Consider the following 17,569-nt stretch of genomic DNA (forward strand, 5'->3'; position numbering starts at 1 on the left):
ACAATATATATTCAGTTTTGTTTTCATTTAGCAGGTGATTGGAAAATATACTGAGGGTTTGTAACATACTGAATTCCGTAAATATACGGAAAATTGGCAACCTTGTAAGACTTACTTAGAGGCCATTCTTCCTGATATTCTGTTCAGCACAGCTGTAATGTTTTGCCTGTCGTAGAGAGGACAATGACGGATTGACACTTTCTTATAACCAGCAACCTCCTGGCGAAATAGAGATAAAAGATTACATTCATTTTTTTTCCTAATACAATCACAAAAATGTCTTTCAAATGGGTTTAAAGGGGTTAAATATCGCCTGCAAAATTCTCTCCTCATTTCAGTTTAAGAAAAAAATGAACAGATATTCAGAAAATGTGTAGACTTTTAAAAATTGAATCCACCATCGTAGCCATAACTGACTTGTGTCATGTCAAACCCAGTTACAATTGCTTGCTACCCTTTGAATAGAACACTAGTCTATTGTAAAGTAATTTCACCTAATCTAACATAACCAGCAACTCTATATGGTTGGACAAAGGAAAATGTCTACAAAATGCGCATCCAAAGAGCAAAACCACCCCAGTAGCTAATCAAATCCACGATTTGAACCCATAAACACAATCTACATCCTGTTGCAAGCCCTAGAACCCCTGACATGGAAAACCCTTGAGTAATCGACTTCCTGAGACAACCAGAAGACAAGATAGACTGGAGAGAGCCATGAACGTCAATGTCTGTCTTAGAGCAGGTACGATTTGTTGATGATGACTGTGGCACAGACAGAAGATGTTTGTTTGTTTTTAAGGGTTTTACAGCGCTTGCAACACATTTATGTCATTTCAGCGCCAGTAAAAAGGAAGAAAATGGGATAGTAAAAAGTTCTAAAATTCCAATAAAAGCATCCAAGAATAAGAGAGACAAAGGGGAATTGGTTCGAATAGGAAACAGATGTAGATTCCAAGAACCCACTATCAGTGTACTTAGTTTGAGATCATTAAATGCATCATCCAGACACAAGAACAGGTCCCTGCCAAGAGGAACACACTCAATCATACATATGTAAAAGGAAAAATAACAGAGAGATGATTTACAATGAAAAAAAATCATCTCTCAAAACTAACTATACATTTAACTGTTTCCCTTCCAGCCAAGGTATCCGGCCAGGGCCAAGACAAAACCAAGTAATCTCATTCCACGACAAAGACAGAAATCTAGAGGACACAGTATGTACCTCCCTGTCAACTATGGGAGGTCAGGAACCCCACCCAGAGAGACAAAAGAAGTCATGATTTTAAAAAATCACAATTTATCAAATTAAGACATTAAGGAGCAGGCACCAGTGTAAGATAAAGATCTGAACAAGTGTGTGTGAAAAGTGCCAGACAAAGCAAGGAAGAAAAATACAAGAAAAAAAAAACATCCCAAAAAATCAGTCTACCTCGACTGGGGATCGAACCTCAGACCTTCTGATTACTGGTCAGATGTGCTACCAACAACAATATCTAAGACCCTAGACTGCCATACTCTGAAAAAAAAATAAGGTATTTAAAATTTTGGCCAGAAAACTCATCCTTTGGATATCGGCCAATTAAAATTACCCTCATCTTGGCAAAAACTTTCAACCTTAGGACTTGAAAAGTCTTCCTAGAAAGTCAAAGGTTTGAGAGTTTTTGCCAAGACGAGGGTCATTTTAATCGATCAATATTTAAAGAAGGACGAGTTTTCTAGCCAAAATTTTGAATGCATGTTTGTTTTTCGTTTTTTTTTTTCAGAATACAGCAGTAGGGGCAAATCATTTACCCAAAGTGATAACTAGGGGGGGGGGGGGGGAATTCTATCAATTTTTATTTATTATCTTATCTTTTTGTCATGATGATGATAATGATGATAACTAGATCAAAATAGTCACATAACGCAGGCCAAATGATTTTTTCTATGTCAATCCAAACATAAAGTAAAATCTCACCAAGACTCTCCTCATTGAAGACATTTTATGTTAACCCTGTTATAACTAAAGATGAAAATGAAATGTTAAAAAAAACACACAAAAAAAACAACTTTTATATAGCGCAATATCCTCTAAACATGCTCAAAGCGATTTACAATGGATTCCTACCAAAAGCAACATGTAACATAAAGAACGAGACATGATGCCTATAAGGTGATAATACAATTTGTTCCGACAGAGACCACGCTGTTAACGGCCAGGTACTCATTTTACACCAGAGTACAGTGAGAGATTGTGAGTAAAGAGTCTTCTCCAAGGACTCAAATATGCGCTGAACGAGGCTCGAACCCAGCACCTTCCGATCCAATAGCAAGTGTCATACCACAAGACCACATAACCGCACACCAGGTCGGTCATCTCTGATATAATACTAATTTGAGATGGCTGGTGACAAATAACACTCATCACCAAACTAATTCTATCATTTAAAACATGTAAAAAGAAAAAATTTAAAACTTGAATTGGATGAGTTATCCCCCATGTGATAGTGACATGCTTGTAACAATGCATGTTATAGAGATAGTGCGTTCTATAGAAACAGACTTGTAACAAGGCATGTTATAGAGAACGTGTGTTCTATAGAAACAGACTTGTAAAAATGCATGTTATAGTCAGAGATAGCGCATGTCCTCTATTTAGATCCGTCTAGTTGTAATGCCTGTCGTGTCAACATTTTATCTTGTCATTCCATGGCCATTCATTCATCGCAATGCTAGAGGTGCCTAAATGAGCCAATAAAATGGAGATAAAAAAATAAAGTGAGTAGATGTGACTCATACATAAGGGAACAACACAAAACGAACAACGTTTCGGCCCTTGGTCTTCGTCAGGAGACAGTAAACAAAAACACAAACAAATATGTCGACGCCCTTTCCTCACATTACCTTTATTTCCACATTTGACAAAATGTGATATTTTGTCAATTTACATATTTGTTTGTGTTTTTGTTTACTGTCTCCTGACGAAGGCCAAGGGCCGAAACGTTGTTTGTTTTGTGTTGTTCCCTTATATATGAGTCACATCTACTCACTTTATTTTTTTATTCATCGCAATGACTTGTAAGGGGAACATTGACATTCGAATGACATTGTGTGTCAAATCACTCTTAGATATGATGTAATTGTATTTTGGTTTAGGATTTAAAAAAAAACATTTTGTAAACAGTGTAATATTAACATTTTGATCTCATTATCACTTTCAACATCATCATCACCACTACCACCACCACCACCATCATCATCATCATCATCATCATCCTCATCATCATCATCATCATCTTCAGGAACATTCTCATCATCTAGTATAATAGTCATCATCGTCATTGTCACCAGCCTCATCCTCATAATCATCATCATCTTTAATTATTCATGTGATGTCTGTCTTACTTGATTTCTTTTTCACCAATTTCTATTTGATTTTGCTTTGACTAACGAGAACCTTCTTCGCTAAATTTACATTTCATACCGGTTAAATTCCTTTTATCATAAAAATGAAAACAATTGGAAATACTGGAACTGTTTCATCATAAAGTAAAATATTTTTATACTTGAATAATTTTTAAAAACTTGAGCTTTTATATAGCGCAATATCCACTAAACGTGCTCAAAGTGCTTTACAAGGGGTCCCTGACCAACAGCAACATGTAACATGTAGAACAAGACATGATGCCAGTTAGGCGACACTGCAATTTTTTCCCAACAGAAACAATGCCGTTAACAGCCAGGTACTCATTTTATGGTGAGAGAATGTGAGTAAAGAGCCTTTACCAAGGACTCAACTATACGCAGAGCGAGTCTCGAACCCAGGACCTTCCGATCCGAAAGCGAGTGTCATACCACAAGATCACATAGCCGCACTGTAATGTGATGCTCATGACCTGAATATTGAGACATTGGCATGAATCAATGTAAGCATTTTCCATGCGTTTATATAGTGCAATATCCACTAGAATTTGCTCAATTTTGCAAGGAGTCCTGAATCAACTGTAACACTATGACACCTGTAAGGCACTATTACAATTATACACATAGACAATGCTGTTACCTGCCAGGTACTCATTTCACACCTAAGTGTGGTGAGAGAATGTGGGTAAAACGCCTTATTTCAAGAATTCAATTTTGCTCAACTCACTGTGGGACTCAAACCAAGGACGTGGATATTGCCCAATATGGAAGCTCAAGTTTGTTTGTTTCTTTATAAGTATAAGATTATGTTGGGTTCCCCCCCCCCCCCCCTAATGTTTGTGTTTGGCCACCACGACATACCAAGAGCAGAATCTGTAGAATCCGATTGGCAATTTGATGTGATTTCCTGTCACTGTCCTCCAGGGTGATGGAGAGTTCTTGATTGGCATGGTGGAAATATCGCTCCTGGACGGGAAACTGGTCTGGGAATCAAAATACATGGATGATAGGATTAGATAAATATCCAACATAGACGGCATTTGGCATATCACATGTCAATCTAATCTATGGCATTTGGCATGTGACATGTCAGTCTAATCTATGACATTTGGCATGTTTCATGTCAGTCTAATCTATGGCATTTGGCATATCACATGTCAGTCTAATCTATGGCATTTGACATGTGACATGTCGTCTAATCTATGGCATTTGGCATGTGACATGTCAGTCTATAATCTATGGCATTTGGCATGTGACATGTCAGTCTAATCTATGGCATTTGGCATGTGACATGTCGTCTAATCTATGGCATTTGGCATGTGACATGTCAGTCTATAATCTATGGCATTTGGCATGTGACATGTCAGTCTAATCTATGACATTTGGCATGTGACATGTCAGTCTATAATCTATGGCATTTGGCATGTGACATGTCAGTCTAATCTATGGCATTTGGCATGTGACATGTCGTCTAATCTATGGCATTTGGCATGTGACATGTCAGTCTATAATCTATGGCATTTGGCATGTGACATGTCAGTCTAATCTATGGCATTTGGCATGTGACATGTCAGTCTATAATCTATGGCATTTGGCATGTGACATGTCAGTCTAATCTATGGCATTTGGCATGTGACATGTCGTCTAATCTATGGCATTTGGCATGTGACATGTCAGTCTAATCTATGACATTTGGCATGTGACATGTCAGTCTATAATCTATGGAATTTGGCATGTGACATGTCAGTCTAATCTATGACATTTGGCATGTGACATGTCAGTCTATAATCTATGGCATTTAGCTTGTGATATGTCAGTCTAATCTATGGCATTTGGCATGTGACATGTCAGTCTAATCTATGGCATTTGGCATGTGACGTGTCGTCTAATCTATGGCATTTGGCATGTGACATGTCGTCTAATCTATGGCATTTGGCATGTGACATGTCAATCTAATCTATGGCATTTGGCATGTGACATGTCAAGTCTATAATCTATGGCATTTGGCATGTGACATGTCAATCTAATCTATGGCATTTGGCATGTGACATGTCAATCTAATCTATGGCATTTGGCATGTGACATGTCAATCTAATCTATGGCATTTGGCATGTGACATGTCAGTCTAATCTATGGCATTTGGCATGTGACGTGTCGTCTAATCTATGGCATTTGGCATGTGACATGTCAGTCTATAATCTATGGCATTTGGCATGTGACTTGTCAATCTAATCTATGGCATTTGGCATGTGACATGTCAGTCTAATCTATGGCATTTGGCATGTGACGTGTCGTCTAATCTATGGCATTTGGCATGTGACATGTCAGTCTATAATCTATGGCATTTGGCATGTGACGTGTCATCTAATCTATGGCATTTGGCATGTGACATGTCAATCTAATCTATGGCATTTGGCATGTGACATGTCAGTCTAATCTATGGCATTTGGCATGTGACGTGTCGTCTAATCTATGGCATTTGGCATGTGACATGTCAGTCTCTACTATCCACGGCAACTAAGCCTGATAACTTAGTATACCTACAGCAGAGTTGCTTGCACGCGCCTCTTCAGGTCATGTCACGGTCAATGATTATCAGAGCAGGCAAAATTTTACCTGGATAACAACTTATTTCTGTTGTATGATGATTGCATTTTTGTCATCAAAAACCATGCAATAATTATATATATGAGACGAATTTTACATATTTATCATCGAAAATATATTTACAATAAGATTGACTAGGCACACAACAATTTTCATACTTCTAGAGGCAAGATAACATCATATTTTCACTTCTTAAAAATGGGATATATTGTAAATTGTACTAATTATAAATTGTTTGACAAAAAAATTCATAGTCCAGTTACTTCACCTAACATTCACTTGAATTTTGATATGACTGTAGACAGATAGATAAAGTATATAGTCAACCAACCCTTTTTCTGCCTGCAAGCCAAATGAAACAATCACAGCTGTCCATGCCAGTATCACTTTTTCCAAGCTAGCTGTCCTAGTCTTATAACATGAAGAAATACTTGACAGTTTTGGTGGTTTGCTCTAAGATAACCTTGTAATAGTTGTGTATATGGATATATTATCATCATCATTGCCTTTTTCACCCTGGGTCAGGGTATAGGCCACAGACAAACAGTTTCCATCCTTCTCTATCCTGAGCCAACTTTTTTATCTCATTCCAGGTCTTACCACTTCTCTGTATATCAGCTTCTTTAATTCTTCTCCATGTTCCTCGTGGCCTTCCCCTTGATCTTCTGCCCTGAGGGTTCCAGTCCAATACTTTCTTTGTTATAGTTGAGTCATTCTTTCTAAGCGTGTGTCCAATCCACCTCCATCGTCTTCTTCCTATATCCTCTCCCACTGGTTTCTGCTGTGTTCTTTTCCATACTTCTTCATTTTTTATTCTATCCATCCATTTTATTCTGAGTAGCTTACGCATGCACCTGTTTACGAAAATCTGTACCCTCCTTATACATGCCTGTGATGCGTTCCAAGTTTCACATCCATACAGTAGGACAGACTTCACGTTTGAGTTGAAAAGTCTTAGCTTTAGTTGAAGGGAGATATCTTTAGTTCTCCAAACTCTGTTCAAAGATGTGAATGCAGCCTGTGCCTTTCCTATTCGTGCTTTCACCTCTGCTTCCGTGCCTCCATCCTTGTCAATTATACTTCCGAGATAGCAGAAAGTGTCTATATCTTCGAGTTCCTGATCTTTTACTTTGATCTGCTCCCTTTGACGCGTACCTATCCTCAAGACCTTTGACTTTGCAGGGTGAATTCTTAGACCAATTGATTCCGACAGGCTGTTTATAATTGTGGTTTTTGCTTGCATCTGGTCCTGGGTGTGGGACAAAAGAGCCAGATCATCTGCAAAATCCAGATCATCCAACTGTGTCCAGGGGTCCACTGTATCCCATTTCTTCTCCCTTTGGAGGTTTCCTTCATTAGCCAATCAATGGCAAGGATGAACAGGAATGGAGAGAGCAAGCATCCCTGCTTGACACCAGTCTTAATTTCAAAGCTGTCAGTAAGCTGATCTTCATGTACAACCCTGCAACTTGATCCTTCATACATTTCCTTAATGAGGTTTACTATCTTTTCAGGGAGTCCATAATGTGCCAGAATTTTCCACAATGTTGCTCTGTCAATACTGTCGAAAGCCTTCTCGTAATCCAGAAAGTTGACAATAAGAGGAGAGTTCCATTCTATAGACTGTTCTACTATGACTCGCAGAGAGGCAATCTGGTCGGTGGTTGAACGGTTTTTCCGAAAACCTGCCTGTTCGTCCCGCAGTTTAGCATCTGTTGCATTCTTAATTCTCTCTAAAATAATACGGTTGAAAACCTTTCCTGGGATAGAAAGAAGAGTGATGCCTCGATAATTATTACAATTACTGAGGTCCCCTTTCTTTGGAAGCTTGATAAGATGTCCTTCCTTCCAATCCAATATTCAATCCAATAATCCAATATTATGGTAGTATATTATTAATATTGTGTGTTTATGTTGTCTGTGCATTGAGTGAGTTTGACAGTTGTCATAGATGTTTATCAAGAATACTTGAGTTGGTGAGAGAAAAACCAGATATGTGGTCTTGATAAATTCAGTACTGGACAGAAGAATGACAGATACAATCTAGGAATTTTGTGTAAGTGTCCAAATCTACAAAATAGCAACATCAGATTCTGTGTGAGGAGGAAATGGTTTGGAAGGATTTCTTTTACTTAGATTGCAAAACTTTGGCTCTGGATCTGTTTGTAATAAAGACGTTACCATGATGCAAGCAAGTTTCCTACTCTCTGACCTTAAACATGATGACCGTTTTTCTATCTTTGCAATAGTGGAATGCAACATCCCCCCCCCCCCCCCCCCCCGTCTCCCCATGAAAGCCTTTTTCAAAACTATGCCTATCAATCCGTGGAATGTAATGTGACTCTAGTATGTGGTGTTTGGGGGGTGAATGTGTATGGGATATGTGTCTGTAACTGTGCATGTATGCCACCACCGCCCCCTCCGCCTCTTTAATATCATCAGAAGTCATGGGTTTTCCGTGTGCCAGAGCACAATCTGCACAGTTTATTAAGTTTATCATTATGGTCTATTTCTGAATGTTCCATCATCCTAAAATATGTGGTCCTTTAAAAAAAGCAAATTAAATAAGTAAATAAATAAACATAAACAACAAAATAAACACAACACAAAAACAAAGTAAACAAAACAAAAACCCCCCAAAAAACAAAACAGAATGTGAATAAATAATTATAATCCTAAAATATATTGCTAAGAGAGACGTATTGATTATATTATGAAAGAAAAAAAAAAATTTTTTAGGGAAATGTGATTATTAGTCATTTCAAATTTATGTGTAAATCAGAGAGGAAACTTTCATCTTTCTAAAGTGAATGGTTAAATTACATTTCAAAGTGCACAATTTAATTAAAACGCAATGACGTAAGTCACATAAAAAATTCACTCAAGAAATACACTTCTGAATCTGACACATCACAGCATCCTAGTCATTTAACTGAGGGAAATGAAAAAGATATCAAGAAATAGCTTAAACATTATTCTGTATACTGATGGGAAATTAAATATTGTTCATTCGTTCAAATTTGAATTATAACTGATTTTGAAACCTGGTATAAGAGGAACACAGACTAGAACAGGGAGAGTAACCTCCCTTGACCATCTGTATGGACCATGTGCACGGTAAGGTTAATTGACCGTGAACAGATGGAATGCTGGATCGTGGATGCACGGTGCTGGCGTGGTCATATCAAAGGAAATCTAAGTGTTATGGAGTAAAGAGGAGGACTAGTTGCCGTGTATCTAAGAAGGAGACGAGGAAGTTTAAAAAATAATAATTGAAATATAAAAAAAATAACAACAACTTAAGGCTGATGGATAAAACAAAAAGAACACCTCATAATAATAGATAAGAAATTTGTCAATCACTTCAAACAACTGATTAAAATATGAAGCCTATTCCCTTCAGGAAGGAAAATAGTCGAGTTCCAAAAATAACATAGGACACTCTTGTTGGTCCCAAATTTTCTGTTTTTCATCTAAGTGTATTCCATTGATATTGGATAAAATTAACCTTGCTTAAAGTCAACATCCCTTGTTGGTCCCAAATTGTATTCTTCATGTAAATGTGTTCTACTGATAGTGAATAAAATATCAACCTTGCTTAAAGTCAACATCCCTTGTTGGTCCCAAATTGTATTCATGTAACTGTGTTCTACTGATAGTGAATAAAATATCAACCTTGCTTAAAGTCAACATCCCTTGTTGGTCCCAAATTGTATTCTTCCTGCAAGTGTGTTCTACTGATAGTGAATAAAATATCAACCTTGCTTCAAGTCAACATCCCTTGTTGGTCCCAAATTGTATTCATGTAACTGTGTTCTACTGATAGTGAATAAAATATCAACCTTGCTTCAAGTCAACATCCCTTGTTGGTCCCAAATTGTATTCTTCATGTAAGTGTGTTCTACTGATAGTGAATAAAATATCAACCTTGCTTAAAGTCAACATCCCTTGTTGGTCCCAAATTGTATTCTTCATGTAAATGTGTTCTACTGATAGTGAATAAAATATCAACCTTGCTTAAAGTCAACATCCCTTGTTGGTCCCAAATTGTATTCTTCATGTAAGTGTGTTCTACTGATAGTGAATAAAATATCAACCTTGCTTTAAGTCAACATCCCTTGTTGGTCCCAAATTGTATTCTTCATGTAAATGTGTTCTACTGATAGTGAATAAAATATCAACCTTGCTTAAAGTCAACATCCCTTGTTGGTCCCAAATTGTATTCTTCATGTAAGTGTGTTCTACTTATAGTGAATAAAATATCAACCTTGCTTAAAGTCAACATCCCTTGTTGGTCCCAAATTGTATTCTTCATGTAAGTGTGTTCTACTGATAGTGAATAAAATATCAACCTTGCTTAAAGTCAACATCCCTTGTTGGTCCCAAATTGTATTCTTCATGTAAGTGTGTTCTACTGATAGTGAATAAAATATCAACCTTGCTTAAAGTCAACATCCCTTGTTGGTCCCAAATTGTATTCTTCATGTAAATGTGTTCTACTGATAGTGAATAAAGTATCAACCTTGCTTAAAGTCAACATCCCTTGTTGGTCCCAAATTGTATTCTTCATGTAAGTGTGTTCTACTGATAGTGAATAAAATATCAACCTTGCTTAAAGTCAACATCCCTTGTTGGTAACAAATTGTATTCTTCATGTAAGTGTGTTCTACTGATAGTGAATAAAATATCAACCTTGCTTCAAGTCAACATCCCTTGTTGGTCCCAAATTGTATTCTTCATGTAAGTGTGTTCTACTGATAGTGAATAAAATATCAACCTTGCTTCAAGTCAACATCCCTTGTTGGTCCCAAATTGTATTCTTCATGTAAATGTGTTCTACTGATAGTGAATAAAATATCAACCTTGCTTAAAGACAACATCCCTTGTTGGTCCCAAATTGTATTCTTCATGTAAGTGTGTTCTACTGATAGTGAATAAAATATCAACCTTGCTTAAAGTCAACATCCCTTGTTGGTCCCAAATTGTATTCTTCATGTAAATGTGTTCTACTGATAGTGAATAAAATATCAACCTTGCTTAAAGTCAACATCCCTTGTTGGTCCCAAATTGTATTCATGTAAGTGTGTTCTACTGATAGTGAATAAAATATCAACCTTGCTTAAAGTCAACATCCCTTGTTGGTCCCAAATTGTATTCTTCATGTAAGTGTGTTCTACTGATAGTGAATAAAATATCACCTTGCTTAAAGTCAACATCCCTTGTTGGTCCCAAATTGTATTCTTCATGTAAGTGTGTTCTACTGATAGTGAATAAAATATCAACCTTGCTTAAAGTCAACATCCCTTGTTGGTCCCAAATTGTATTCTTCATGTAAGTGTGTTCTACTGATAGTGAATAAAATATCAACCTTGCTTAAAGTCAACATCCCTTGTTGGTAACAAATTGTATTCTTCATGTAAGTGTGTTCTACTGATAGTGAATAAAATATCAACCTTGCTTCAAGTCAACATCCCTTGTTGGTCCCAAATTGTATTCTTCATGTAAGTGTGTTCTACTGATAGTGAATAAAATATCAACCTTGCTTCAAGTCAACATCCCTTGTTGGTCCCAAATTGTATTCTTCATGTAAATGTGTTCTACTGATAGTGAATAAAATATCAACCTTGCTTAAAGACAACATCCCTTGTTGGTCCCAAATTGTATTCTTCATGTAAGTGTGTTCTACTGATAGTGAATAAAATATCAACCTTGCTTAAAGTCAACATCCCTTGTTGTTCTACTGATAGTGAATAAAATATCAACCTTGCTTAAAGTCAACAAATCTTTCTGGTCCAGCCATGTTGGTTGGTATCAGGATTCATGTAAATGCAAATGGGTGAGATGGCCGACTCGGATAAGGTATTACACTTCCATCTGGAAAACTTGGGTTCAAATCCCGGCTGTCAGCATCTCAAGTTTTCCATGAGCAATGACCTTAACCCCTATTGCTTACTTACAGTGCAGATGACCCCTGGGTTGTCTCAAGTCTTTTCTCTAGAGAAACCCTAAAGAAAAATGTCCCCATGAGGATGAATAAAGGGAATTTAATTAAATAAAGAAAAAAAAACAACCCAAAAAACTCAACTCACCATTGTTCTTGATGTGACACTGTATAGCCGCCACCATCCCAACCCCACCTCCACCCACACCACTGCCTGAGGCAGGCGTCCACCAAAATATGTCTCCTCCCCATGACAGGCTGACCACTATCAAGAACAACAGAAATGACTGGGGTGACCATGATGACAACGACGACAACAGCATTCTTCACCTCCACCGGCAGGTCGAGCACTGCTTGGCATGGCCAGGCAGCTCATTAGACTGGATTCTAAGCTGAATGGTGGGTGCTTGTAGTGAGGGTTGGTAGTTGTTATGTGGTATATCCAGCAGAATGGTTGGTAGTTGTTATGTGGTGTATCCAGCAGAATGGTTGGTAGTTGTTATGTGGTGTATCCAGTAGTTGGTAGTTGTTATATGGTGTATTCAACAGAATGGTTGGTAGTTGTTATGTGGTGTATCCATGAGTTGGTAGTTGTTATATGGTGTATTCAGATGAATGGTTGGTAGTTGTTATATGGTGTATCCAGGAAAATGATTGGTAGTTGTTATATGGTGTATCCAGCAGAATGGTTGGTAGTTGTTATATGGTGTATCCAGGGGAATTGTTGGTAGTTGTTATATGGTGTATCCAGGAGAATGGTTGATTGGATGAAACATATCACAGAGCTCTGTTTCTTTCCTGGATCCTCTGGGATACTTTCTTACACAGGGAAGTCGCATCTGGTTATCTGTGGATGAGACAGAATATACGATAGAGAGGGGATGTTAGATTCAGAACAGTGGAGGGAACAAACCCTTGAAATGGACAATGGCAATTGCTTGCTACCATTTGGACAGTATGCTAAACTATCGCAAAGTACTTTCTGTCAGATCCAACAGTCACTGATAGGAAGGGGTTGGGGACTGGGGACGGGGGCGAGAGGGGCTCACAAATAAAAAAAGACAAAACTCGACTATTGTCAGGATCGATACCACCCCCTTTCAATCGAGGCGTGTACTCTACCAACTAAGCTATCGTGTCCCCAAAAGAACATATTTTAAAAAAAATAGTTCCATGTGCGTAATGGCTATTGTAACGTTTGCCGATCCCTGTAGCGCGTGGTTCAAACATAAACAATAACGTAGACGTGTAATACATGACAACATTCCACACACAACATAACCGTCAACTAATCGGACACGCTTCACTGACGACAACCATAGAATCATTCCAATGATTCAACAATGCAATATAATGTACGATCATAATATCATGGGTTTTTCTTTTTCGTATTTATTCATTCATTTATTCATTTATTTATTTACTTATTTAGTTATCTGATTTTTTTTTTATTTTTAAAAAATATTTCTCTTATTACTTATCTATATATCTTTTATTATCTATATTTTTCTCTATTTATCTTTTTTTCTCTCTTCTATTTATCTATATATTTATATTTTATCAATGTATCTATCATTTATCTATCTATTTATGTATTTACCCATATATCTAGTCATCATTTCATTTATTAATTTATTAATCTGTTTCTGTATTGATTGATATATTTATTTATTTCTATGTTACTTTTAAATCTTTATTAATATATTAATAATCTTGTTATATCATAATTTTCATTAATCTATCCATTTATCTATGTATTTGATTCAAATTTAAATTATCCATCAATGAATTACGCCAAGACTTAAACGTTCAACAATCCCACGAACTGTCCGCAATAACAAAGGTAACACAAGAAAACGTAAATGCGTCATAGCAAAACAAAAAAAAACAAAAAAAACAAACAAACAAAAAACAACACCAACAACAAAAACAAAACAACAAATAAAACCGGCGCGGTAAACAAGGGAAATCCCATTTCCCTAGTCAGGTCATAGAAAACATTTCTAAGAAAGTAGACAAGGTTTTATGTCCTAATGAAATGTAGCATTCCATTGGACACTTTGTTGCCTATGGGTATTGTGTGGTGGTCGGATGAAGTGTATCACACACACACACACACACACACACAAACACACACACACAGATAGATAGATAGATAGATAGATAGATAGATAGATAGATAGATAGATAGATAGATAGATAGATAGATAGAACGATAGATGGATGGCTGGATGGATGGATGGACAGACAGATTAGTAGGTACGTATATGGATATTTAGTATAATATATATATATATCTTCTTCTTCTAGGTTCCATGCCTGGTCCAGGCTTCGGATACTGCATGAATTATCTCTCTCCATTCCTCCCTGTCTCTTGCTTTTTCAAACAGCTCTTGGATTGTTAGGTTGGTGAAGCCCTTCAGTTGGTCTATGAGTGTTTTTCTTTGTCTCCCCCGGGCGCGTTTACCAGGTATTTTTCCACAACTTGCCAGGTATTCATTCTTATCTTTCCTTACTATGTGTCCGAAAAAGGATAGTTGTCGATCCACTATTAAGGGCATTAGTTTCCTTTGTTGGTATGTTTGTTTTAGCACTTCTTCGTTCGTTTTGTGTGCGGTATACGATATTCTCTGCATCCTTCTCAAGCACCACATTTCAAAAGCTTCAATGTTCTTTTGTGTTTCTGCATTTGTAGTCCAGCTTTCGCATCCGTAGAACAAGATTGGCCACACGTAGCACTTCAAGACTCGGAATCTAATCCCGAACGACATCTGTTTGTTTTTCAAAATGTTTCCCAGGTCCATGAAGGCCTGTTTGGCTTGAGTTATTCTTGCTCGTATGTCTCGGTTACATCTTCCATCTGTTGTCACTATTGAACCTAGGTATTTAAAACTTTCTACGTTGGTAAGCTGCTCGCCGTGAATCGTTATATTGCAGGTGTTGTTGTTTTCGGGGTTTTTCTGTATTACCATGCATTCTGTTTTGGTGATATTCACTTCCATTCCCTTGGCTTCACTATCTACTACCACTTTGTCAACAATCTTTTGAAGTTGGATTTCTGATGTTGCAATGAGTACCGTATCGTCTGCGTATCTTATATTATTTATGTTGTGACCTCCTACTTTTATTCCCTCCATATTATTTATGCCCCTCATGATTGTTTCTTGGTATAGATTAAACAGATCTGGTGAGGCAACACACCCTTGACGGACTCCTTTCTTAATAGGAATGGAATTTCCTGTAGAGTTTCCGATTTTGATAGATGCCTGCTGGGTGTAGTATAATGTTTGCATGAGTCTGAGCTCTTTCTCATCAGCGCCAATGGAGTGCAGTTGTTTTAGTATTTCTTCGTGGCGTACTCTATCAAAAGCTTTTTGTAGTCGACAAAACAGAGGTATAGTGGGGTCTGAACCTGTATAGCTCTTTCACTTAAAACACGGAGGAGGTATATTGCGTTCCTTGTCCCTCTGTCAGGTTGGAATCCATATTGTTCTTCTGCGATTTCGGGGTTAATCTTATTCCTTAGCCTGTTGATAATTATACGCAACAGTATTTTGTTGATGTGACTTATTAAACTTATAGTTCTAAAATTTTCGCATCTGACTGCACCTGCTTTCTTTGGTATTGCTATGAAAATAGAGTTACAGAGATCTTCTGGAATTTTCCCAGTATTGTATATATTGTTGAATAATATGTGAAGTTCATCAATTGCTAGATCTCCTAGGCTTTTTAATACCTCTACAGATATTTCATCAGGGCCTGTTGCTTTACCATCCTTCATTCGTTCCATGGCATGTTCAATTTCACTTTTGGTGATGTTTGGTCCGCTTAATGGTTCTTTGAATTTCAGTGGTGGTTCATTTCTATTTGGATCATTGTACAGTTCGCCTATGTATTCTACCCATCGGCTTTCTATATGTTGTTCTTCAAATAGCAGTTCCCCTTGTTTGTTTTGGATACAACTTCCTGCTGCTTTGCTTTTCCTTTTCCCTGATAGTTCTTTTATTCTTTGGTGAGCTTGTTGGGGGTTGGGTTTGTATTCTCTTTCGATTTCGCAGCATTTCCAGTCTAGATAGTTCTCGTGTGCCTCGATGCATTTGGATTTAATGTGGTTGTTCAATGTTTGGTATTCTGCAGACCCTCTGTTGCATTTTCGTCTTTCTTCAAATAGGTTTAGAATTTCATTTGTCATCCATTCCATTTTGCTGTTTGTTTGAGCTATTGGTAAATGCTTTTCTGTAGTTGCTTTGACACACTTTTGGAATATATCAAATTGTTTTTCACATTTTTCGTTATCAGGTTCACTTTGGCTTTGTATCATGAGTGCATTTTCAAATTCTTCTCTCATTTTTGTTTGTATGCCATTGTCTTTGCATAACCTGTAATCCCTCTTTATTCTACCAGCTGTTCTCTGAATAGCTTTAAACTTTATCCTTACTGTACAAACAACTGGGACATGGTCACTGTCTACATCGGCGCCTGGGTAGGTTTTGCAATTTAATATGCCATTTCTGAATCTTGATGATACTGCTATAAAGTCTATCTGGTTCCTTGCTCTGTCCCCTGGTGATTGCCATGTCCAGGTTCTTCTTGGGTGTTGTTGAAACCAGGTGTTTGAAATCATTAATTTATTTGTTCTACACCAATCTGCCAGATGTTTCCTCGTTCATTTCTGTCTCCGAGTCCATGTGGTCCGATTATGTCACCATCTCTGCCTCTGCCAATCTTAGCATTTAGGTCCCCATTACCATAAGGACTTCTTGTGATTTACACATTCGTTTTGCTTTGTCTAGTGAATGGTAAAACTCTGTCATATCTGCATCTGTCGCCTCTTCTGTTGGTGCATAAACTTGAATAATATTGGTGTCAACTACAGGTCCTCTTAGCTTAACCAGCAAAACTCTGTCTGAGATTGCTACGTGCCCTTTGTAAAATTTGGTTGATTTTTGGTCTAAGATCATCCCTACTCCTTTTTGGAAAGAGGTTCCACCACTCCATATGATCTTATATGTCATGTTGTTTTCTTGTTTTGACATCGTTCCCTGCTCTTTCCATCTCATCTCTGCCAGGCCAAGAATATTTATTTGGAGCCGTTTCATTTCTTTTAGAATGTTGTTTAGTTTTCCTTTTTGGGCACAGGTCCTGACATTCCATGTCCCAATTTTGGTTTTGTCACATTTGTTAAATTTATTTCGCCTAGTAACTGGCTGACGGTTCGGTGTGACCTGACGAACATCACGCTCCCAACCGAGCGAGGCAGCAGTCTTCCGTGAAAACATGCTCCCCTTTACGCTGTCACCGTTTAACTTTTTGGACTTATTCATGCAGTTAACTCGGCAAAGTTACAAGAATGGTTTGCCATTGCCTATTCTTGTCGCCCTCTGCAGTTGGCCAGCTTGACCTGTTACCGTTCGACACCACGAGGAGGTTGCAGTAGGGCTTGATGATGATCTATCTTTGCAGACTTGGCATCATCCATTTGTCGAACATATATATATATATATATATATATATATATATATATATATATATATATATATATGAGAGAGAGAGAGAGAGAGAGAGAGAGAGAGAGAGCGAGAGAGAGAGAGAGAGATTGAGATTTCCTTGGAC

At 37.5% G+C, this 17,569-nt stretch overlaps 1 protein-coding gene across 1 annotated transcript in view; it reads right to left on the reverse strand.

The window, feature by feature from the left end:
• LOC144977356 (uncharacterized) overlaps nucleotides 1-17,569 on the reverse strand; it is a 65,964-nt gene that overhangs the window by 30,592 nt on the left and 17,803 nt on the right. The window contains exons 3-5 of the mRNA XM_078922457.1: nucleotides 12,105-12,803; nucleotides 4,270-4,391; nucleotides 116-219 (exon numbers count right to left, since the gene is read on the reverse strand). Of these exons, the coding sequence (XP_078778583.1) occupies nucleotides 116-219; nucleotides 4,270-4,391; nucleotides 12,105-12,279 (401 nt within the window). The 5' untranslated portion in view covers nucleotides 12,280-12,803. The remainder of the gene's footprint in view (nucleotides 1-115; nucleotides 220-4,269; nucleotides 4,392-12,104; nucleotides 12,804-17,569) is intronic.

Source organism: Berghia stephanieae, chromosome 7, assembly GCF_034508935.2.
Source record: "Berghia stephanieae isolate SIO BIC M18660-M18661 chromosome 7, UCSD_Bste_1.3, whole genome shotgun sequence".
Taxonomy (NCBI): domain Eukaryota; kingdom Metazoa; phylum Mollusca; class Gastropoda; order Nudibranchia; family Aeolidiidae; genus Berghia; species Berghia stephanieae.